The sequence below is a fragment of the Narcine bancroftii genome, chromosome 3 (genome assembly GCF_036971445.1).
Source record: "Narcine bancroftii isolate sNarBan1 chromosome 3, sNarBan1.hap1, whole genome shotgun sequence".
Taxonomy (NCBI): domain Eukaryota; kingdom Metazoa; phylum Chordata; class Chondrichthyes; order Torpediniformes; family Narcinidae; genus Narcine; species Narcine bancroftii.
Window position 1 is genome coordinate 112035695 of NC_091471.1, and position 24207 is coordinate 112059901.

At 37.5% G+C, this 24207-nt stretch overlaps 1 protein-coding gene across 7 annotated transcripts in view; it reads left to right on the forward strand.

The window, feature by feature from the left end:
* The window catches only part of pds5a (PDS5 cohesin associated factor A), a 222185-nt gene extending 198241 nt beyond the window's left edge, over positions 1 to 23944 (forward strand). For 5 of the 7 annotated variants that reach the window (XM_069924887.1, XM_069924892.1, XM_069924888.1 and 2 more), the window contains 5 exons: positions 2176 to 2321; positions 6260 to 6377; positions 7112 to 7467; positions 7725 to 7875; positions 15383 to 23943. In XM_069924887.1, the coding sequence (XP_069780988.1) occupies positions 2176 to 2321; positions 6260 to 6377; positions 7112 to 7467; positions 7725 to 7875; positions 15383 to 15427 (816 nt within the window). In that variant the 3' untranslated portion in view covers positions 15428 to 23943. Of the gene's footprint in view, positions 1 to 2175; positions 2322 to 6259; positions 6378 to 7111; positions 7468 to 7724; positions 7876 to 15382 lie in introns of all 7 variants that reach the window. The other 2 variants (XM_069924889.1, XM_069924893.1) reach the window with 2 other exon arrangements.
* Positions 23945 to 24207: the final 263 nt, after the last annotated feature.

Genomic DNA, 24207 nt, shown 5'->3' on the forward strand with positions numbered 1-24207 from the left:
GTTTTCTGAGTTAAAATGTTCTACAGTTCGAAGTTACTGTGAAAAGAAAATAGTAATTTTGGTTATTTGGTGCTATATTTGATTCCATAATTATTCAAAGTTAACATAACTGCATTGAATAAAACATTGAAGTGAGCTTTCATGTAAACATAAGGTAATGAATTTAAGAGCAATTATTAATGTTTGCAACGAATTGTCTGCTGAAGGGAAACAGTGAAGGACTTTGTAATGGAGCAAATAGGTTATTAATTTATACACAGGCAAGATTCCATAGATGTGAAAATGACAGACTGATTGAGGGCAGAAAATGGACCAAGATCCTGGAAATTTCAGCCAAGACATTGAGGATAATGACCACTCTTCTGTGAAGTAGCAGAGTTGAATTTAAAGCATGGATATGGGCCCATTGGCCCAAGTTGTCTAAACCAACCAAATTGTCTATCAAGCTGGTCCCATTTACCTGCCTTCAGCTTTATTCCTCTTACCTCCCCGTTATTCCTCTTAACCTGTTTCAATGAGGTTTAAATGTTACAGTAACTGTGGTTAATGCTTCATCTGGCAGCTCATTTCATCTCCCCACCACCCTCTATGTAATAATTATGCCCTTCTATGTGATAATTATGCCCCTCCAGACCCTTTTAAATCTTTCCCCTCTCACCTTAAATGTATGCCCTCTGGTTTTAGATTCCCCTACTCTAGGGAAAAAGACTATCACCTTATTTTTGCTCTTGTGATAAGTTATAAACCACTAAGTTTCCTCCTTGACCTCTTATGTTCCAGGTTAAAAAAAGTCACAGCCAATCCAGCCTCTTTATAATTCAAGCCTGCCAGTCCTGATAAGATTCATGTGAATCTTTTCTGCTCCTTTTCCAGTTTAATGATATCTTAGCAATAGCTGGGTGACCAGATCTGCACAAGTATGCTCTCAACATTTTGTACAATTTTAATTTACCATATCTTCTCCTGACATCAATGCCTTGATCAATATAGACAAACATCCCAAATGCTTTCTTCACCACCTTGACTACCTGCATTACCATTTTCATGGAAATGTGTATTCTGAAATCTTTCTGTTGTATTACGCACTCCAGGAATCTGAGCAAGTCCTGTCCTTGGATAACCTGCCAAAATGTAACACCTCACACTTATCAGAGTTCAATTCCATCTTCCATTCCTTGGTCCATTTCCCAGTTCTTCTAGATCCTTTTGTAATTTCAGGTCACCTTCATTCACTATTTACCACCAATGTTGGTGTCATATGCAAACTTACTATCCAAATTGTTTGAACAGTGGACTCAACATCGATCCTTGAGGTACATCACTGGTCACGGACCTCTAATCTGAATAACAACCCTGCACAACCATCCTCTCAAGCCAATTCTGTATACAATTGTATTGGATGTTTCGTCTCCACTTGACAGAATATATTTTTAAGTGTACTGATGGAATGCTGCACTGTTACTTGAACAGTATACACAGTACAATACAGGAATAGGACCTTCAGCCCACCATGATGCCAATGTAAACTAGTCCCATCTGCCTGCACATGGCCTCTCCTTTATTCCCTGACTGTGTGTCTGTTTAAAAGCCTCTTAAACACTCCTTTTATATCTGGATCTACCATCTTCCATGGAAGGGCATTCCAAGCATCTGGACCCTAATAATACCTCACAGGGAACGTTAATAATGTGCATTTTTATGCAGTAATAGGGTAATTTCATCTGTTTGTAAGATTACACTGATTCTATTTTGTAACAAAATATCACATTTAAATCAGATACATTAAAATTATGCTACAGCTTTTATTAGTTGGATTTTTTTATTTTCCTCTGTAATATTTATAATTAGGAAAATGTAAAAAACTGCCAAAAACAGTTCTACCTCAGTACAGATGTCCCAGTGTGATGCATTGATTCTACCCAATCTTGGAATAAATATTTCATCTTTTACCATACCAGTTATGTTTTCTAGTTGCTTTCCAGTGATTATTTTCATCTTAATACCTGATTTCAAGTAGATGATCACAATTAAAATTATTTCCTTCGTTAGAGTTTAGAGTGTATTTGTAGTATATAAACAGGTAAGAATTTCATAAATCCCAATTTCAAAACTGCATAAATTGAATTTGTATATTTGCATTGTTTGACAACTATGGTAACTTAATAATTCTTTCAGCCCAAACCAGCTACAGTATTGGGTGCAGTAAATAAGCCTTTGTCAGCTGCTGGTAGAAGGCCACAAACCAGAACTCCAGGATTGGAAACAGCAAGCAATATTAGTGGAAACTCTGAACCCAACTCACCAGCTACAAACAGGGGACGGTAAGCTATCCATACTCTTTGTTGTATTGCCAACTAATTTGCTGGGGGATCAAAGCATTGAATTGATTCTTCTGGTAAAGAAAGAAGAAATTCAATGGACTGGAGATATAAAGAACAAAGAATGGGAAAAATTGTAGGAAGCCAAAATAAAGTATTTTAAAAACTTATGACAGATGCACTGAGATCCAGGTTTCTAGCATTCCTCCAAAGGGTCCTACTGGTTGGCAATTCCACTCAGAAGCCAGTGCAGATTTAAACTGCATTCTGAATGGAACTGGTGGTGGGGTTTTTTCAGACCAAAGTTTCACAGAATCTTGCACTCAAAATCGTGCCGTCTGTATTAAAAAGCCTTGGCCTAGAGGTTTGTAGGCTCCAGGGAAGTAGCAGACCAACCCAGGGCACCAGAGTGGGAGAGTATCTCCAGCCCTATGTTAAGTAGGAGAATCCTTGGAAAGAACCCTACAAGGTAGAAGACCACAACAGTGGACCAGTGTGGGGCTCAGCAGCTGAAGACCTCACTGATGACTGGTTCCTGGGAATAAGGTATCCTGACTGGGATTCGCAAGGGTACCAGTGGTGACCAGGGCTCCCGAAGAGGAGCCAACAGTTTCCTGATCGCTCAGTGGTTTCGGAATTAGAGGCCAAGGAAAGTTACTTTGTTGCCCTGTGCTCGGGTTTGTTGCTGGTCAGGACTGGCCAGAGGTGGCAGAGTGCACAGCAAAATGTCTCTGAAGGGACCTTTTTCATCTTGATAGAGGTGCTGGACTGGTGGCCCTTCTTTCTGTGCTTTTACAGGGCAGAGGAAAACAAATTTTGTGTATATGACAATTAAGGAATCTTGAATTTACATTTAAAAGATGGTAACTTGGAGAGACATTTTATAATTAGAATTTGAAAGAAAGAATTGGAAAATTTACTAAAGACCTTTTTTGTTTTTGATTTAAAAGTGGATAATGGGTGCCTGGGGTACATGAAAAACTAAGAATAGATTATGGTGAGGACTAACAAGAATGATAATGGAGAAACCAGTAAGAATTAAAATAGATTTTCACCCTAATGTTTTTTATAAATGTTTGGTGATTTTTTTTAATATATTGTGGTTTTCCAAAAATTAGAATTTAGAAACTGGCCGTTGCATCAGGAAAACTCCCTAAAGTCATTCAATTATTTAAAATGAGGAGAAAAGATAAGTTGGGAAATTCTCACTTGGAAAAGTATTTCAGATAGTGCTAGAAACACATGACGGATTTTTGTTCAAATTAGCTGATCAAATAAAACCACTGCGGGTATGTAAAGGTTAAACCATGTCAGATAAAGCAATAAAAGATGTGGCAGATGAGCGATGTTTTTGGATTTTGCTTCTAGCAGGTGTTTAATGTGGTGACACATTACAAGAAAGTAATGCCTGTGCTGAGAGATGACTTGTTAGTGTGAAAAAGGAATCCATTATTTGGAGGCGACGTTGAGTCTGGATTATTAGGTACTCGAATTGATGGAATGTTAACTCAAGCTGACACAGAAAACTAAGTAGTGTATACAAAAACTTGCTTCAATGTAAAATGATACATAACTAACAGAAGTGTTGTGAAATAATAAAGCTCAATGAAGATGAGGTGATACAGGCCAGTGAGCTTGACGTCCTAGGTAAATTATTGGAAGGTGTTCTAAGAGATTGGATATACAGTTATTTGGATAGTCAGAAACTGGTTAAGGATAGTCAACATGGCTTTGTGTTTGGTAGCTCATATTTAACTAATCTTATAGAGTTTTTTGAGGAGGTTATCAGGAAAGTTGATGAAGGAAATGCTGTGGATGGATTTTAGTAAGGCCTTTTACAAGGTCTGGCATGGGAGGTTAGTCAGGAAGGTTCAGACACTGGCTATTCATAGTGAAGTAGTAAACTGGATTCAACAATGACTGGACAGGAGAAGCCAGAGAGTAGTGGTGAATGATTGCTTCTCAGATTGGAGGCCTGTGACTAGTGGAATGCCTAAGGGATCGGTGCTGGGACCATTTTTGTTTTTTATCTACATCAGTAATCTAGATGATAAGGTGGTAAATCGGATAAGCAAGTTTGCAGATGACGCTAAGATTGGAGGAGTTGTGTACAGCAAGATTTCAAAGCTTGCAAAAGGATCTGGACCAGCTGGAAAAGTGAGCTGAAAAATGGCAGATGGAATTTAATGCAGACAATTTTGAGGTGTTGCATTTTGGAAAGACAAACCAAGAAAGGATATACATGGTAAATGGTTGAGAACTGAGGAGTGCTATAGAACAGATGGATCTGGGAATATAGATACACAATTCCCTGAAATCGACATCACAGGTAGATAGGGTTATAAAGAGAGCATTTGGCATATTGACCCTTCATTAATCAAAGTATTGAGTACAGGAGTTGGGATGTTGTGTAAAAGTTGTTTAAGACATTGGTGAGGCCAAATTTGGAGTATTGAGTGCAGTCTTGGTCTAACTACAGGAAAGATATCAATAAGATAGAAAGAGTGCAGAGAGGATTTACTAGTTTGTTGCCCGGACTTCAGGAACTGAGTTACAGGGAAAGGTTAAACAAGTTAGGACTTTATTCCCTGGAGCATAGAAGAATGAGGGGAGATTTGATAGAGGTATTTAAAGTTATGAGGGGGATAGACAGAGTAAAGGTAGATAAGCTTTTTTCCACTGAGGGTAGGTGAGATACAAACCATAGTACATGGGTTAAGAATGAAAAGGGAAAAGTTTAGGGGGAACATGAGGGAACACTCTCTTCGCACAGAGAGTAATGGGAGTGCTGAACAAGTTTCCTGCTGAAGTGGTGAATGTGGGCTCATTTTTAACATTTAAAAGGAATTTGGACAGGTACATGGATGGGGAAAGGTACAGAGAGCTATGGGCTGGGTGCAGGTCAGTGGGACTAGGCAAAAAAAAATTGTTCAGCATTACTAGAAGGGCCGAAGAGGCCTGTTTCTGTGCAGTAATTGTAAACCCACATTTGGAGTAAAAGTAATATGCATTTGCTTGCAAAATCTAAATATGAATTTAGTGATTTATATACTTTGGTTTTTTTTTCCTTCTAAAGATGAGACTGATTTTTATGTAGCCTGCATTTTATGATACACTACACTTGCAGAACATTATTGGGATGTAACTTAATTGCCTCTTTGGGTTTCAAAGCTGTTCCACTCGAATGAATTTTGGAAAAAACTATCTTTGTGATAAAAAAAACAGAAAATGTGAAATTTTGTAAGATATTTAAATTACACTAACTACAACCCCCGATATGATTTGAAGGGTGGAAGGAAACTGGAGCCCTGAAGGAAACCCAAGCAGACACGGAGAACATACAAACTCCTTATAGTCAGCACAGGATTCAAATCCCAAATGCTGGGGCTGTAACAGTGTAGCACTACCACTACCCTAACCATGCCACCCTAATTAATGGAGTCTACTGCATAGCTTTTCAAAAGTTGCATGGTTTTTTTTTTGAGAGTATTATTAAATAATGGATTTCTGATTTATGACATTGGAGATTATTATTCAAAAATAATTTGTGCATATTGCCTTGGACAAAATTAATCCATTTATTAAATAACTCATGTTAAAAATTGTTTTAAATATTTAAATTTTAAAATAACCCTATTTACAGTTAACAGATTTTCCATTCACCACTGTAAAACTGTACTTGAATATGAATTGATACATTGCTTTTCTCATTTTGTGTTGTAATTCTGACTTTCATTCATATCCTATAAGTTTTATTGCTGTCCTTGTTTTGTTTTGACTTGTTTTATCTATAAAAGCTGCTTTGTTACAATTACACTTTATGCAAAGTGCATTTTAATCGCCTAAGTTACAGAAGTTTGATTGTCAGGTGAAATTTTTTTAAAATCCTCATCAATTACTGTGTATTGCATGATTAAAAGGATTGTTTTTGTGTATCGCAGGGAACAAAATTCAGAAGTTGCAGAAACTGAAGTGAGTGAAAATGAAGAAAATCCTGTAATATTGCTTACAGTGGTCCCAGCTAAAACAGACAAGAAAGATGAGCCAGTTAGAAATAAGGTACTTTGCTCTGCATCACCTGATAGCATGCTTTTAGCCACATTTTTAAAAGGAAACTTGAAAGAGAATGAAAAACTTTTGAGCTCAGATCTCATTTCACAGCATATATCCCTGTATATTCAAAGAAAATCATTCTGTTGACATGGTTTTAATGTGAGATATTCCCTCTCAAAGACTTAAAAATAATGTTGCAGAGTATGAAATATTTTCAATCTCTGTAGGATAAGCCCTGTGATGGAATCACAACAGTGTGGAAAGCAGGAATCATTTTTGAAATAAAGAACATGCCAACTTGAGAGGAGAAAATCTAGGCTGGCTTGAAATAGGTATGTAGGGACGATATGCAGTTAGTCTTTCAGTTCAGGAAAACAAACTCAGTTTTAAAGCCACTATCATGTTTTATGAATGGATGTTACTGCTACAAGAATAGGTACTATTTCACTCTGTTATACAGTATCAGTGATTTTTTTTCAGCTACACCGCAAAATTGAGACTGAGATAATCAATATTTCATTCTCTCTTCAACTTCATGTTCATTTGTTGGAAGATTTCTAAAACACTCTTGTACATCATAGGAATGTTTCCTTTAACTCTATTTAAATATTAGTGGTTTTTCAGTAGATTGTTAAATATGAAATAATAGTGCACTGAAATAACATCAGTTGGTAGTTCCTGTAATTATCTACAGTGATATTATGCATAGTTCTGTGTACATTCTGTCCTCCTTATAACAGGAGATGTCCTCTGAACAGTCTTTACCACCACAGACCAGTACAGAACGTGGGAAGAAAAGGACAGCGCCTGCAGCTGGTTCAGAGAACATTCAACAAATACCAGAAGACAAGAAATCTGAAGAGACTGCAGCACCAGTTCCCCCCAAAGCCAGACGAGGTCGTCCTCCCAAAGCTGTATCTGAAAGTAATGCTGCAAAGAATGCAGATACAAACAAACCAACGGGGAGAGGCAGGAAAAGAGTTGCAGCCAATCAGGAAGGTCCTGCAGAACCAGAAACAACAAATATTAAAGTACCAAAACAGCAAGAAACAAATGTTAAGAGAGCACCAGCACAGAGACAGATGGATTTACAAAGGTAACCCTTTTTTCAATGGGAAAGCAATCTGATGGAACAGTTTTATCCCTATTTATTGTTTTTTTGGGTTTTTATATATGCAAGTTCCTTTTGCACTTGGCAGGTTTTATCAAGTTATTGGGGCTTTAAATTTAAGTTTAAGGGAATAGAGGAGATTTGATCCAGGAATATTGAGAGTAGGCAAAATTTTTTAGCTGTCCTGTGAAAGAATGAAAATAATTTCATGCTACTGATTTCTAGTCCTCCTTATTTTTCAGAATCCAGGTTTTGGACAGTGATGGATACTCAGTGATGGAACTAGAGTCTACTCCAGAAAGTTCCGCTGAGGAACTGGATTTATTTAAATTCTGTGAGAGCAGCCAGAATGAGATTGATAATCCAAAACTAGCAGAGGGAGGCTTCCTAAAGGTGCAGTAGTAATAATAACCAGTTTTCAAGATCTGCTGTAAGGCAAACAAAGGGTTGCAGTTAGTGTCACCCAGTGCCCATGAAGTCTTATTAGAAAAAAGGGCATTCTGACATTAAGAGTAGTGAAATTATAGTAAGGAAAACTGCTCAAATGGAATATTTGTGTTTTCATATTATAGAATGTATTTCCTGTAATGTAGAAAGAGGCCGTTTGGCCTGTCGAGTGTATGGAAGCTCAAAGCCATCACATTCTCCCATAATTTGCCTTGTGGCCCATCCTCTCCACAAGTCCAACTACCATTTGGCTGTTACTGTCTATTATGATAGAACCATTTTTTACCTCCTAACCAGCACATCTTTGAATGTGGGAGGAAACTGACACTTGGAGGTAACCCACATGCAAAATCCACACAGACATCACTTGAGATCAGGATTGATCTCTGCTGCGATTAATCAGAGCTGTGAAGCAGAGAGCTGTGTCACTGTGCTACTCAGTTAAGATGAACTATTTCTTTGGTAGAACATTAACCACTGAAATGAGTTTCTGAGTAAAACAGCCACCTGCAACCAATGCACAAAATTCTTCTCTTTAGTTTGGAATCAACATCAGAAGTGATGAACTTTGTGGCTTCTGTTGAAAATGTGATGGCCATATTTATAAGCAAATGCTTGATGTTAAGAAGGTCGAAAGGAAGTTGACCCAAAAGAACTAGTCTTGATTTGGGTTGGGGATTAATTGGATTTGATTTTGAGTGTATCTACACCCATACAACTCCACGTTAGATTTTCCACATTAAAAAGTAGGAAACCTTCAGCACTGTCAAGATTTTATAAGTATAATGAAGTTCATTTTTGGCAGCTATTGGCCAGGATTTGAGTTTTGAGCAGTGAATCAGTGGCTCTGAATTTTATTCAGCAAATATTTGTAATCGAGTCAAAGGATAACAGAAACAAGCAGTAAGTGTCCAAAATGCCATTATTAATGAATCTGGAGACCATTCAAAGCAAAGATTAAAGATTTCACCTGCAACCAATCATTCAAATATTGATCAATTTGAAGATCTTCTGGAAAATGCCATCAAATGTGTTGGGGAGTACAGGAGAAATGTGACGATTACGTCTTTAAAAGAAAATGTTTTCTGATTTTTATGCTTGCCTTTAAGGTTAATAATTTGCCTACTCTAAGAAGAGAATAATCTCTTCTCAGAAACTTGCTGGATCCTATGGGTTTCAAAAATGAATCTTCAGAAGCAGATAGGTGGAAATTGGGATTGAGGTTTCTATGTGCACAGTTTCCGCAGAGTTATGCTATTAGTTCTGTGATAGAGAAAGGTGCTTTTAAATTCAGAAATATTTGCTTGTTTACATCATAATGTATAATCTTCCAATCAGGGAATTGACATTTTCTTGTTGTTCTGAGATTAGATATCGAGGTTTTAATGCATGATAGTGACTTCTTGCCTCCACCTATGGAAATTTGTCAAAATACAGTATTTCTCAACTTAGAACAAATATATGGAGCTAAATGGCATATTGAACACCAAAGTGTGGCATTAAACTGGAAACTGCAGGGTTTGTAGTGCAATACGCAAAAGTGCTGGAGAAACTCAGCAGGTCACACAGTGTCTTTTGGAAGCAAAGGCTGATGTTTTGGGCCTGAGCCTTTTGTCAAGATATGAGGTGGGGGGAGGGGGGAACAGACAGGTGCTTGAATAAAAAGATGGGCAAGGAGAGGACAGACAGGGACAGGGAGAGGTGCACAGGTCAACAGGCAAGAACTTATTGGTGGAGATGGAGGGAGGGCAGGAGAAAAGGCTGAAGTGATGTGGAGAGTGTAGCTCTCTGAATGGAGAGGGATGGGGGTGGGGAGCTGAAGGAAAGGACTCAGAGGAACAGGGGAAGAGCCTAAAGGAAACTGGAAGTAGATGCCAATGCCTTCCAGTTGGAAAGTACCCAGGCGAAACACTCAGAATTGTCCACAAATCCACAGGTAGTGTTGACCAGGCAGTGCATGAGGCCAGGGATAGTCACGTCAGTGTGGGAATGAGGCGCAGAACCAAAAAGGTTGGCCACTGGGAGGTCTCTGCCACTGGAGTAGACAGAGTGATGATGCTTAATGAAACGATCTGCCCTTTCTTCCCTCTTCTCTCTTCCCCCACCCCCTTCCTTTTTATTCAGGTATCTGTCTACCTTTTGTTCATACCTTGACAAAGGGCTCTAGGCTTAAAATGTTGGTTATATCCCTTTGTTTCCTATAGAAGCTGCTTGACCTGTGTTTCTTTAGCACTTTTGCTTCAACTTGGGTCTCAGCACTTTCCATAGGAATAAAATTCCATGATACTTTTATTGATTCTTTTCACATGATACCATCATGTCTTCTTCCTGAGCTAAACATTCAACAGTTATTTTAAATAGTGCCCTCTCGTGAATTCCACATCTGTATTTAGTTTGGGATTTAAAAAAATATTTTATTTATTATTATTAAATCGTGTAACATCCATTATATATTCATACAGAAAGTATATAATTAAATTTATAAAAAAACCCCAACCTCCCTCCCCACTACCACTCACCCTCCTGCCCCTTCTACCCACTAAGAAAGAAGAAAGATCATCATTTAAAAAAAACATTCAACTATTTAGCTGAGGAGACCGAGATTAAATCTTCAAACCAAGAATTTCTAGGTATGGGCTCAATACTTTTACCAAAAAAAAATCCCACAAATTATACATAATTATCTTTTCAAGAGCAATACAGGATTTCATTTCACGATGCCAGTTTTGCATTCCTAAAAAACAAAATCAGATTGCCAGGTGATGGCCAAATATTTTTTAGAAACAGCCAAAGCTAAATGTAGAAATTCAATTTGATACATAGTCAATCTTAACCCTAAAGCAATCGACTTAATGTTCCCTAATAAAAACAACATTGAATCAAACAGAAGACTCACTTCTAATGTTTTTTTCAAAAATAATTTAACTTGTATCCAAAAAGTCTTAACCTTAGAACATGTCCAAATTGAATGAAAAAAAGTGCAAGGAAATTAAATTAAATTTCTTTAATTTTTGAGGATGAAGGAAAAATTTCAAGATGCTATTATCAGTTAAAAACTTTTTATAGGAAAAATTAGGCCATAGTTAGCTAGACAATCTGTTTTGGAATTATTACTTACTAAAGAAGAAACAAATTTATTTCTGAAATGTATAAATTAGTACAAGATAAAATGTCTTAAGTCAAATGTTCATAAATCAAGATTAAAATGGGAATCTGACTTAAATAGGAAGGTAGAGAAAATGGTGAAATTTATGTAAGGATGGTATGATTAAGGTTATAACTAAAATATAGATTAGTACAATATAATTTTCTACATCAACTTTTTTTTCTTGATCATAAATCAAAGTATTGAGCATAGGAGTTGGGACATTATGTTAAAGTTGTATAAGACATTGGTGAGGCCAAATTTGGAGTATTGTGTACAGTTTTAGTCACCTAACTACAGGAAAGATATCAATAAGATAGAAAGAGTGCAGAGAAGATTTACTAGGATGTTGCCTGAACTTCAGGAATTGAGTTACAGGGAAAGGTTAAACAGGATAGGACTTTGAGGTTCTAGCTGAAGTAGTGAATGTGGGCTCAATTTTAAAATTTAAGAAGAATTTGGGCAGGTACATGGATGAGAGAGATATGGAGGGCTGTGGACTGGGTGCAGGTCAATGGAACAAGGCAAAAAAAAATGGTTTGGCGCAGACTAAAAGAGCCGAAGAGGCCTGTTTCTGTACTGTAATGTTCTCTGTTATCTCAGAAAGAAAATGTATGCTGCCATCAGTCAATTAGGTCAAATAAAAATTCAAGCAGCCATTAGGCTTGTTCTCTTCAGTTTTTTTTTGTCTTCAAAATAAGGTATTAACCAGGTAAAAATTTATAAAATAAAAGTTACACGTTTCAGTTTTAAATTCTTTCTGAATTGCACAAAAGGAACAAAATCAAACTGCTGGTGGAACTCAGCTGGGAAGAGATAGTCAGTGCTTCAGTTTGAGTCCCTGCATCAAGACTGAGAATACAAAAGAAAGGCCAGCCAATTTCAAAAGGTGAGGTGGAGGGAATGAAACAGAAGCTTCAAAGTGACCGATGGATCTACGTGAGGAAGAGCTCACGAGTAGATGGAACCAGGATGGAGAGGGAAGAGGAGATATATCAGCAGAGGCTGGGAGGCAGTAGGTATGAATCAGATGATGAACCTAATAAAGGAGGGATAGTGGAAAATGGTAACACGTGGGGGAGGGAATTGGGAAACAAATGGAAAGAGGGATTGAATATGGGTAAATGAGGAGGAAAAAAATTAGGTAACAGTTGGTTGGAAAGAAGGGGGATGTGTGAGATGAAGGATCAGAAGGAGAGAGGAAGGAACCGAGGCAAGTGGATTGCTCAAAATTGGAGAATTCAACATTCATTACTTTGGGCAGCAGACTAACCAGATGGAATACGAGATGCTGATCCTGCAGTTTGCATTTGGCAGAGGATAGACAGGTCAATGTGAAAATGGTTTGCAACCCAGAGCTCCAGGTGGCTATTGTGGACTCAACATAGACTACCTCTTTCCCTCCACATGCTGCCTGTCCCGGCTGAGTTCCTCCAGCAGTGTATTTTTTTAATCCAGTTTCTAGCATCTGCAGTCTTTTGTGTCTCCATTTAAAATTGACAACATTGATCCCTTGAAAATACTTTTGGTGCCAGCTGCTTCTTGGTGAAAAAAATTGGATGAAAGGCCATAAGACACAAGAGCAGAAATAGGCTATTCAGCCCATCGAGTCTGCCCTGCCATTTAATCATGTAACTGATCTACTTTCCACTCAGCCCACACTGCCCGTCCTTCTCCCCATAACCTTTGATGCCCTGGCTAATCAAGAACCTGTCAATCACTGCCTTAAATACACCCAATGACTTAGCCTCCAGAACTGCCTATGGCAACAAATTCCACAGATTTATCACTCTCTGGCTAAAAGAATGTTCCCACATCTCTGTTATTAGTAGGTGCCCTTCAATCCTGAAGCTGTGCCCTCTTATCCTAGACTCTCCCACCATAGGAAACGATCTTTCTACATCCCACACATTACTAGTGCTTACTACAAGACCCCACCACCAGACACATTTTTCCTTTTCCTCCCCTCTCAGCCTTCCGTAGGGACTGATCCCTCTGTGACTCCCTTGTGTGTTCTTCCCTCCCCACCCATCGCTCCGCCCCCCTCCTCCCCCCCCCCCCCCCCACAGCACCTTCCACTGTGGTCAGAGGAGGTGTAATTCCTGCACCCACACTTCCTCCCTCACCAAGGTCCAAAACAGACTTTTAGATGAAGCAACACTTCACCTGTACCTCCAAATAACTCATTTACTGCATCCAGTGCACCCTCTGTGGCCTTCTCCACATCGAAGAGACTGGTCGCAGATTAGGAGATTGCTTCACCCAGCACCTCCTCTCCGTCCACAACCAAAGCGACTTCCCCGTAGCCAACCATTTCAATTCTGAGTCACATTCAAGTTTACATGTCTGTCCATGGCCTTTCACACTACCCCACCCCGATCACTCACAGACTGGAGGAACAACACCTCATTTTTTGTCTGGGCACTCTCCAACCTCAGGGCATGAACATAGAGTTCACTCCATTCCACTAATCAGGTTGCCTTCCCCCCCCCCCCCCCCCCATCCTTTAACTAGTTATTCCAATTCCTACTTCCTTTCTCTCTCCACATAGCCTAGATTCTTTCCACCCGCGGTGTTAACCCCCCCCTCCCCATCATCTCCCACCCTCACCAACCCCGCTTCCCCCTTTTGTTCAGACATCTCTCATGTTCCCTCATACATTGATGAAGGGCTCAAGCCTGAAATGTTGGTGATGTATCTTAACCTTTGCTACATAAAGGCCACTGTTTGACCTGCTGAGTTTCTCCAGCATTTGTGTTTTTTCATCTTTCTGCATCTTCTCTGTCCGTGCATTTCAACATTCAAAATGTTTCAATGAGATTCCCCCCTCATACTCCTAAATTCCAATGAGTATAAGCCATGAGCTATCAAACATTCTCATGATGACCCTTTCATTCCTGGAATCATCCTTGTGAACCTATAAACCCTCACCAACATCAACACTTGCTTTCTTAAATGAAGAACTCAAAACTGTGCACAATACTGCAAGTGAGGCCTCACCAGTGGTTTCTCAAGCCTCAAGAGTGTTAATTTTTCCATACCATACATTCTTCTACTCCAAATTCAATCAAAATACAACAACAGTTCAAGAACTTGAAGTTGGTTTGAAAAAATAGATTTCATTCTCATTGATCAATGTACCTTGGTATGAGATAATTGGCTGCATTTCCACAGCATGTTATCTCTGATAACAAAGCATTTGTTGATTTGCTTCTTCCTGCAATCTGTAGCCTATTCTTCCTGCTCTGCAAATTTCAAGTAATTAAAATATCATTTATATTATGGTGGCGATTGAAATAAAATGGCTTTCCATTATCCAATATATCAGATTTATCTTTAACAAATTTCTCCAACTTTTTTTCTATATTCTCTGCTCCTGTGCCTTGAGAGCTACTTTTATTTCTCTATTTTAGTAAGTACCGGAATCTTCTGCTACCTCAGCCCTATTCTCTAAATCTCCTACCCTCCTCCCACACTGCCAGCACTTAAAGACTGCTACAAATCTATCCCTAAAGGTCAAAACATTCAGGAACCTTTTTCTCTAATCTTCACTCTCTTGATATATTTATCTTATATCTAATAGGGGACAAAGCTTGACAAAGTACTGTATTTGATGGCATTTGCCCCCCCACCCCCTCCCCAAATTTTAGCGTGAGATTTCAGGAAAAAATTGTTTTTGTGTATTTACCTCATTCAATTTGCTCAGGGATCTCATCAGTCCCTCCCGTTACTCCCTCCCTCCCTCCCTCCCTTCCTTCCCTCCCTCAGGCTTTGTTCGATGAGCCTGATCATCAAGGCCCAGTGCACCCCTCAAAGCATTGTGGGAGGGAGCAAGTGAGCAACAGGACTCTCAAGCAAATTGAATGAGTGAGCTGCTCGCTCACTGCCACCCACCCCCATGCCTCATTCAATCTGTTCCGGGAGCCATGCTCGTCGAACAAAGCCTGATCGTCGAGGCCCAGCACTCTGCTCAAAGCACTGTGGAAGAGAGCAAGTGACAGAAGGGAGAGAGAGAGTGAGTGAGTGGACGGGCAGGAAGGAGGGAGAGAGCAAGTCTTCTTACCAGGGGAAGTGAGTGGCAATGATTCCGGAAAGCACGTGTGAGTAGTTTGAGTGCTTTCCACCTGTCGCCAATTTATAAAATGGCAGCACCAAAATGACACCTTTACGTATAGGACCCAGAGTGATTTTGGGGGGGAAAGGGGGCGGGTTCCTATATGCTGTCAAATTACGGTAGTTTGTTGGAGTGCCTATTTAGTAAGATCATTTTTTTTATTTTCTTCATTGTTTTCCAATTTTTTTGTGTAGGTAAGAAGAAAGACCATGCCAAAGGGAAGGAGACAAAGGCTGTAGAAAAGAAGTATTCCTTGCCACTGAGGGAAATGTACCACAAAAAAGGATTGAGATACTATACTAAATCTTAAAGTAGTTTACACAACTCCTCACCCTCAAAATATCAGGAGAACGCTGCATCAGAGTTTGGGTTATATATTAAGATATTATTGACCTCCATTTAAATTTTAACTGAAATTTAACTTTTGCAATGTTGGATGGGCAGCATTGTAATTCCTGGGGTTATTTTTATGCAGAATCTACTTAACAATGATTGACACTCGCAAAAATAATCACAAGATTAGGATTTTGTTATAAATGTCTTGTGTAACCATTTTAATTATGCTTTAGTAATTTGCTGCAACAGTTTTACCTTCCAAAGTAAGTTATTATACTGACTTGTGAAGTCGGCAATGGTGCATTATAAAGTCACATGTTACTATAAATTTTTTGCAGGCAGAAGCATTTGTATTATTTAAAATAGTCCCGATTTGAATATAATTTGATTTTGGTAAGAGTGAAAGAATAAAGCTGTGGATAAAGGAGCAGTTGAATATGTGCTTATAATATTTGAAGCTACTGCCATAAATGTTGTAGTAAAGATTTAAAAGGTGTAATACTGAAGTCTGCTGTTAAGTTAGGGATATTTTTGACACTGTTCTCTAAAATTTGCACTGAATCCACATTGTTTATCCTTTTGAAACTGAATCTCAGCAAGATTTCTGTATCAATACGCTGTCCAGAATAGATTTGCAATTTCTTTTTCTGTATTTCATATTGACAGTTCATGAAACTTGCACAGATGTTTTTGTGAATACAGACAGAAGTCTAGTGATAGCAGTTGTTTTGGAATTGCTGCCTTTAACTAAATCCTTCCATGTCTCCTCATTTGTTTTTCTGCTTGCCTTCCTCCACTAGGGAAAGTGAGGCTTATTCTCCACAGTTGCCAATGTGCTGCTTTTTGTTGGCCAACATGCCAGCATGCTTTCTAGTTTGGATTGGGCTGCTAATTCTGTGTACCCCTCCCCTGTATAGCCAAGCATTCAATAGAGCAAAACTCTCTGGTCTGGCAGCCTGACTGAAAATTGGTCACGCTTAACCTTTACAGCAAGACAAATTCAAATATTGTTAAAGCAAGCATTTTTCTTTTGGGTTGTAAGGATCCCTGTGGGGAGTTCAGTACTCTATTTAAAGGGTTTTCTTGAATTTCATTCAATTTGAATAGTGGAAAGAATAAAAATTAGAACAGGATTTTAAAGCATTTCCTCAATCCTAACATTACTTTTTTAAAACCTGCTTTTAGTACTTTTAATTTATGAAATTTTATCAAGAGGCCTTTTATGTTGTACTTTCTTATAAAAACTATATTGCTCCGAAAGGTAAAGGAAACTTTTTCAGTTTCAGATTTTTGTATCAGATCTTGAAGTAAATGAGGTACTTTTGAAAGACCAGTTTTATGACGAGATGTTCAAAGTTACCAGGCTCTGTAACCAATGATGTAAAAAAAATGAAGTGTTATTGAAAAAAAATGGATTTTGGCAGCTTGTGAAGACAGTTCAAACAGTTAATGCATTTAAGTAAGTGTTTTATTGATATGTTGAATTTTTTAGAGCTATTTTTCACTAGTTTGTCTCCCAGTTCACATTCATTTTGTTTATTTTTGGTGAAATTCTTTGCAGTTCCATCAATGTTATGATTCCAGACATTGTTCATTGTAGTTAATGTGTACATTTTGATGTACACATGATCATATTTAACTTTTTGTTGCATAAAAAAATAAATGCTTCTTAGGTGTCTCCTGGTTTCTGTTTCTCTCTCTCTCAAAACCTGTACTCCTGAATAACCAAAACAGGGAAGATTAACTGTGAGAGATGGACATTTTAATTCAGATGACATTAAAAAATTTAAATTGTCTGGAGTCAGGCGCGGGGAAGGAGAAACTGTCCAGGGAGGATGTGCTTTTTCAGAAGACTGGGAAATTGAAACCATTTCTACCATACACCATGAACTTTAAACCTTCTCACTCTTTTCTCCACCCAGCCCACTCCACCAAGATATACACTTTAAATGGGAATTTTAAGAGATTCGTTCATTTTTTTTCTTAGCTATTGGACTGTACCTATGACTGTTTCTTCCAATAACAGTCTTTCAAAAAGGCCGAAGAGCTGTCCTTTACTCCATGTCTTGTCAGAAGAGATTGAACATACTCAAACCAGAGAAGAGGTGCATCCATTGTTCATTTGTTATTTAATGCTTGTGGATTACATAAAACAAAAGTTCATCAAATTTTCTTATACCCTGCAAGCTGATTGTTAATTGGTTTTATGGCTAATATTAACAATAAGATCAAAATATAAATGTTTCTAAATTTAGTTTCCTTAATCTGTCTTTGTTACATAAGTTTTCTTCTCCCATATTCAGTTTAAGTGCATGGAAAATGGACACTATTGATCAGGCATGTTAACTTTTTATTGGGCAGTATTATGGGCATGTTAACTGCCCATTTTTGGAGCTTGCAGTTAAACACACGCAGACAAGTTGACAAAGCAGATGGGTTTTATTTTGTTGCAGTAAGTGATTTTACACCAGTTCTAAATAGTGCCTTACCAAACCTGTCAATTAGGTGAAATTTCAATGATATTGCTGGCATCTGATTCCATGATTTAAGCAGAAAGTGACTTGCCTCAAACTATCCAAAATAATTAGTGCAATTTTCTTGTTTGTTGGGTGACTGGTCTGATAAGTATGGCCTGTCTCATTTGCTGCAGGTCTGAGTTTAACAATTAAATTCAAGCAAGAGATACTTGCATTGTAGGAAATTAGTATCTGTGTTTAAGTACTTAGCTTCTATAAATATGTATGGTTGGGAGAAGTGAGATGAATACAGGCCATCCATGAATGACAAATTCCTGATTTATGGACATCAATACATACAAACAAGCTCTCATAAAATCAAAAATCTAACGTGCATTTGTCTTTCTTATGAACAGCAGATCTAGTTTCTTCTTTCTGCACATTTATTAATTGTTCTTTCAGTCTCATGATGCAATTCATTACAATCCTTTAGAGGTATGCTTACCATAATGAGTGTTTTCTGCACATTTTTCAACTTTATGAACATCTGTAAAAAATTACCGCATGTGTTGCCAGGGATTAGCCTATACTGTTGCTTTTCGGATTTGCAGAAATTTTTAAAATTGCATTTTAGACATTCTTCTGTTTCCTTTAGAATTAAAACTTGTATTAATTGTCCAAAACTATTGTTCCAGTTAGGAAAGAAAAGGAATTTGATACTTGAGAGAGAAATTTCAAAAATGCAGGTGCTCCCAGAAACATCTCTACAGATATGGAGAATTTTAGTGAAATACAACTTCACTAAAACAATGTTGTACTATACAACATTTTAAAAGTGCTGGAAGCTCTGTGGAAAGAGAAAAGGATGTGATGTTTGAAGTCATCAGTTTTTTTTTCAGTTTTCCATTGTATTCAGAACTATGGTCTAAATACAGTTGCTGAAGCAGACAACAAACACATGCCTCAGTATATCCAGATGATTTCTTATAGATATCTTTCTGAAGAATGTACCTTGAGAAAGACCAGGTGCTACAAATAAACTTTGATCTTTTGTGGAGAAATGTACTTTAGAACTTGCATCCATTCTAGCAGTAGATACTACTGGAAATTGGAGTGATTTGTATTCATTAGTTTTCAAACAAGTAGAACCCTGACTTAGATTCACAAATGCATGAGAAAGATGTAAACCAAGAGATTGAGGGAATGTTGGACCAGGGCAGTGACAAAGCAGAAAAGGAGCTGAAGAGAGATGCTTCTCTCAAAAAACAAGAGATAAAACCTTGCTCATTTTCCAATGGCTATTTAAAGACTTCCATTAAGCAAAGTTGTTGCAGGGTTTCGTTCCTTTTGCAGTTACGAAGTGCAGAGAGATTTTTATTTTTCCTTGGCAATTTGGAAAATTAGAGATTAGAGAGAAAATGGAAAAGTGTGAGTTGGTCATTATATTCAGATTTTGCGACTAATTCTGGCAATAATCTGATGTACTAAATGGGAAATCTTGCCTTATCCAAAAAGTTAAGCAGTGATTTAAAAATGCTCATGGAAAATTCAATTTTCTGTGTACACTTCATTAAATCTACTTTTCCAATAAATATCTAAGCTGTCTAATTCTGCTGGTTAGCCAGTACCTTGTTTCCATTTTATGTTTCATTGATGATCCTTGCAGCAGCGAAATTAGCATGCATGGTTCTGTTTTTGGGTGGAGTTGGCAATATCCAGACTTAATGCAGAGACCAACAGAATTATCCCCGAGCCTCGTTTTGAACTCAGGAGAGCTGATATGCTACTAATGGGTACAGTGAGGCTCCTGAGATAGCAACTGATAACATTTTTGGAAGAATACATAACAACTAATTTAGAAATTTGGTTCATTAATAGTTTTTAAAGAATAATGGGAAATGCTGAAGAAAAAACGATGCCTTGGATTTAGCAAAGACCCCTTACACCTGGGCCAAACATTCCACTCTTATATTGGTGCACCTTTTAACGACAATGAAAATATTTACCTGTATATTTCAGTATCAGGTGAAAATGTGTTTGGGTTGGTGATGCCTTTCACTTGACTACCCTGCCAACACTACACCAAGGCGACATATGTAGGCAATGTACATGATGAAGGATGCACATCAGAAGCAACTCCAATGGGATTCATGATTAAAGGGATAGGGGAAGAACATTTTCAGTTACATTAATGTTAAAATCGGTTTCTGAGACTGACATGGTTTGTCTATTCTCTGCCATATGCCTTGATGCTTTATTTTGGAATCATTCATTATATTGTACAACCAATCACTTGATTCTAATTTCATCTCATGATTTTTACAAAAAATGTAAAACATCTTAACTCACATGTTCTTTTATTAGTCAGAATTCAACTAGTTTTCTAAAGTGGACTGAGCAGAATTTGAGGTAGAATTAACTTGGTACTGATCAATTATATTTGAACAGTGTTACTTTTGGCAGTGATGAGGGAAGAATCTTGTCAAGATCACACTGAATCCAGGAAGAACAATGTGATGTGGCAATTCAAAACATCAGGTTAGTCTACTCCGAGAGATGTTATACGCTGATGGCAATGTCTAGGTTTCAGTACATAATTGAAAATCAACCTATATATTCCTATTATGAACGAGACACAGAAGACTGCAATTGCTGGATTCTGAAGTTAAAACAAACTGCTACGGGAATTCAACAAGTTGAGGAGCATCCTACCACTGGTACTGCTCTTCCTGCTGAGTTCCTCAAGCAGAGTTTGTTTTGTTTAGTTATGTACACGATGTCTTCAGGAATGGGCCAGAGAACAATATGGGGGGGGGGGGAGGAGATGTAAGATTTTCCCATTTTCAGTTATACAATATGACAATTATGCATGAATAGTACTGACGATACTCAAATTTCAGTCTTCAATAAGTATTTGGGCAGCTAATCTGTCGACACATTGACATTTTAGCTCAAACAATTGTTATTTCACAATTTAAGTTCATCGACCTGAAACATTATTTCTCTTCATAAATGCTGCATGGCATACTGAACATTTTCTGATTTTAAGATTTCCAGCAGTTTTTAATTATTATTTCAGGGACCACAATGTTATTTGTGCTCAGCTGTTGAAAGTATGTTTTTTGTTTTGAAAATGGGCTTCAAATTTCACTCAACGATTTATTAGGACCTTGTGCACTTTTACCCAACTTTTGCATTTTCAGAAAACATGGATATATGTGTTCATTATATTAAATGTGTTACTTAAAAATAAAGCCACAGAATGAAGAGTCCAAATTTTAAAAATGGGATTCAAATTTGCATTCTTTTATAACAACAGGAGCAGCCATATCAAATTCCAAAATTATAAATTACTTTAATAATTTTATTCCATACTATAATCGTTTCAAAGTGCTTCCCAGACAGCAGATTTTGTGAAGGTGGTCCCATTCTAACTTTTAGTCAAATTCATTGTCCCAGCAGCAAAGAAGAGGTGCCAATTACAATTCCAAGTCATGATGGAATTTGCAGTTGGTGTCATTCCTTTGTCGGCTGCCTCGTCTGTCCTGTGAAGTATGGTTGGGCTCAGGACAAGATACAGCTGGGACATCTTGAGTTGTGGATGATCTTTAGTAAACACTAGCAAATTTTTGAGGACTACAATATAGGAGCTCATGGTGATGATTGTCAAGTACCAGGCTAGTTATTGCTCTCATTTAGCTATACCTGAAGTTAGTGAGGAATGACCTCTTATCCAAATCAGTGTTTAATGATGTATATCTGGCATACTGTTTGTGACTGGTTTGATGTAACTATTTAACAATTCAAAAATGTTTGTGGATCTGGAGTCTTAATGGGTCAGACCGACTAATTTTTTTTTTAACTGATCTTGGCATTTTGACTCCAGATATCATTGACTGAATTTAAATTTCTTAATCTGCATTTGAAGTTTGAGTTTGAAATATTTTCTGAATCCAGTTCAAGCTCTGCAAATGTTCAATCTTGCTGCAACGTACTATATTGCTATAGTGTTTGGTTTATATACACAAATGCAAAAAAAAAGGTGAATGGGTCAAACCAAAATTGGGGTGGTTTTAGTTTCAACCACATGGAAATTTTTGGGCATGCAAGTTGTATATTATGTTCAACTTTACCAGTGTAAAATGTCTATATTGCACATTTTTAGTGAAACGGGTAGCATTGGCAATGTAGGTTGCAATGCAGGAAGGTAATTTCTGATCATTGCTATTTTTTGAGTGATCATATATCACCTTTGACAAATCTGTATGTATTCTTATTTAATTACAATGATGGGCATCTTGGCAGCTTATGTTTAACAATCAAAAATGAAGTTATTCCTCTTTCTAGTTTTTTTTGATGTTGTCAAAACTGATCCAGTGGCTGAGAGCTACTTGTGTCTCCAAGTTATGTTTGTGCCCTTTTTGAATAAATATCTTTCTAATCTATTTCACTTTGGAGGCCTTGCTTACATGTACTTCTTTTATACAAGATTACAATTATCTGTCACTTGCTTTAAAATATACCTCAAATTCAAAACCTCTATCCCCACAAGTAGGAAATCTCAATGTCCCCGAATTGCAGACTAGTCACACAGATATTTTTAAGTCGATGTTTCCACAGACATTTTTCTGGAACAGAAATATATCCCAAAAAGTAAAGAAAGCATTCATTCTGTCTACTGCTCCAGCCACTTTGAGTCCAGTCCACAAGTGGAATGGATATCACACTGGTTTCAAATTCAGAGGTGGGTATTCTTTTGCTTCAAAAAAGTGAGGTGAAGTTCCATGCCGATCAAATTTATTGATTCCATTCCCACAATTGTCATCTTCCAGGTCCCATTCCCACTCTATAACCTGCAACTTAATCACTCATATTGTCTCTTTTGATTCTTTTACCTCTTACCTATATGTGGGAAAACAGAGCACCTGAGGATCACTAGAACAATGCGTGAACTCGATACAGCGCTCATTATCCACTAGTCAAGTATTAAAGCAGTTTGAGCTAGACCATCAGAAATAGTTTACAAATAAGCTTAAAGAATATGGTTACACTAAGAAAAAAATTTGAAACTCTGACAACAGTCCAGGAAGGACAATGGAAGGTTAAAAAGAAATTTTATACTGAAAATAATTTAATTGAGTTGATGTTTAGAACAGCCGAGATAGTTAGGGTGAGAAATTAAACTGGAGTAGATTAAAGGGAAGGATGGGACAGAAGTGAGATTTGAAAACAGGAATAAGATCTTTTTTTACATGGGAGCCCAGTATAGGTCAATGCTTAAAAGAGGAGTGCACAGAAAAACAGTAAAGATAGGCCTTTTGAAAATAGCTGAAGCATTTATCTAGAAACCATCCACTGTTGAGTTCCAGACTCAGATATGGAAAAGTCTGCATTTTCTATGAAGTGCTCCACTCATCTCTGTCGAAATTGAACCAAGTCAGAATTAGCCCTGAGGAAGTAAAACTAGGTCTGCATGCATGGATGTTTGACCCATGCGATAATGCAATTTTACAGCCAATAAAATTTGGCGACAACAGGAGCCACATCTGACAATACTGAACAATTTTACCAAACCTAGTTGTTATCAGATGCCAAGGCCTAAGGGAAAACGACAATATTTTGAAATAGTTATCTGAAATAAAGCAGCAAATACTGGAAGTTCTCAACAGAAGAAATGGAAAGTTTCAGATTGATGACCTTTCATAATTAATCCTTGACACAGCACATTTTATTTCAGATTCTAAGCATCTGCTTGTTTTGCTTTTCTGATTATGTAAAGGGTATAAACAAGGAGAACTGAACCCTTGGGCCCTCTTTCTATTCTGTAAAAACAAAAACTGGCACAAAATCAAGAGAACTTGAACAATGTACATTGCCCTCCATAATGTTTTGGACAAAGACGTTTTTTTCTTTATTTGCCCTTGTGCTCCAGTTTTAAATATGTAATGAAACAATTCATGTGATTAAAGTGCACATTACAAATTTCATTCAGCGTTATTTATATAGAATGGTTTGACCATGTAGAAAATACAGCACTTTTCATACATAGTCCCCTTATTTCAGGAAACCATAATATTTGGGACATAGCAATGGTCATGTTTAGTACTTTGTTGCATATCCCTTGCATGCAATGACTTCAAAGACTTTGATTCATAGACATCACCAGGTGCTGAGAATCTTCTCTGGTGATACTCTACAATGTCTCTACTACACCTGTCTTTAACTCA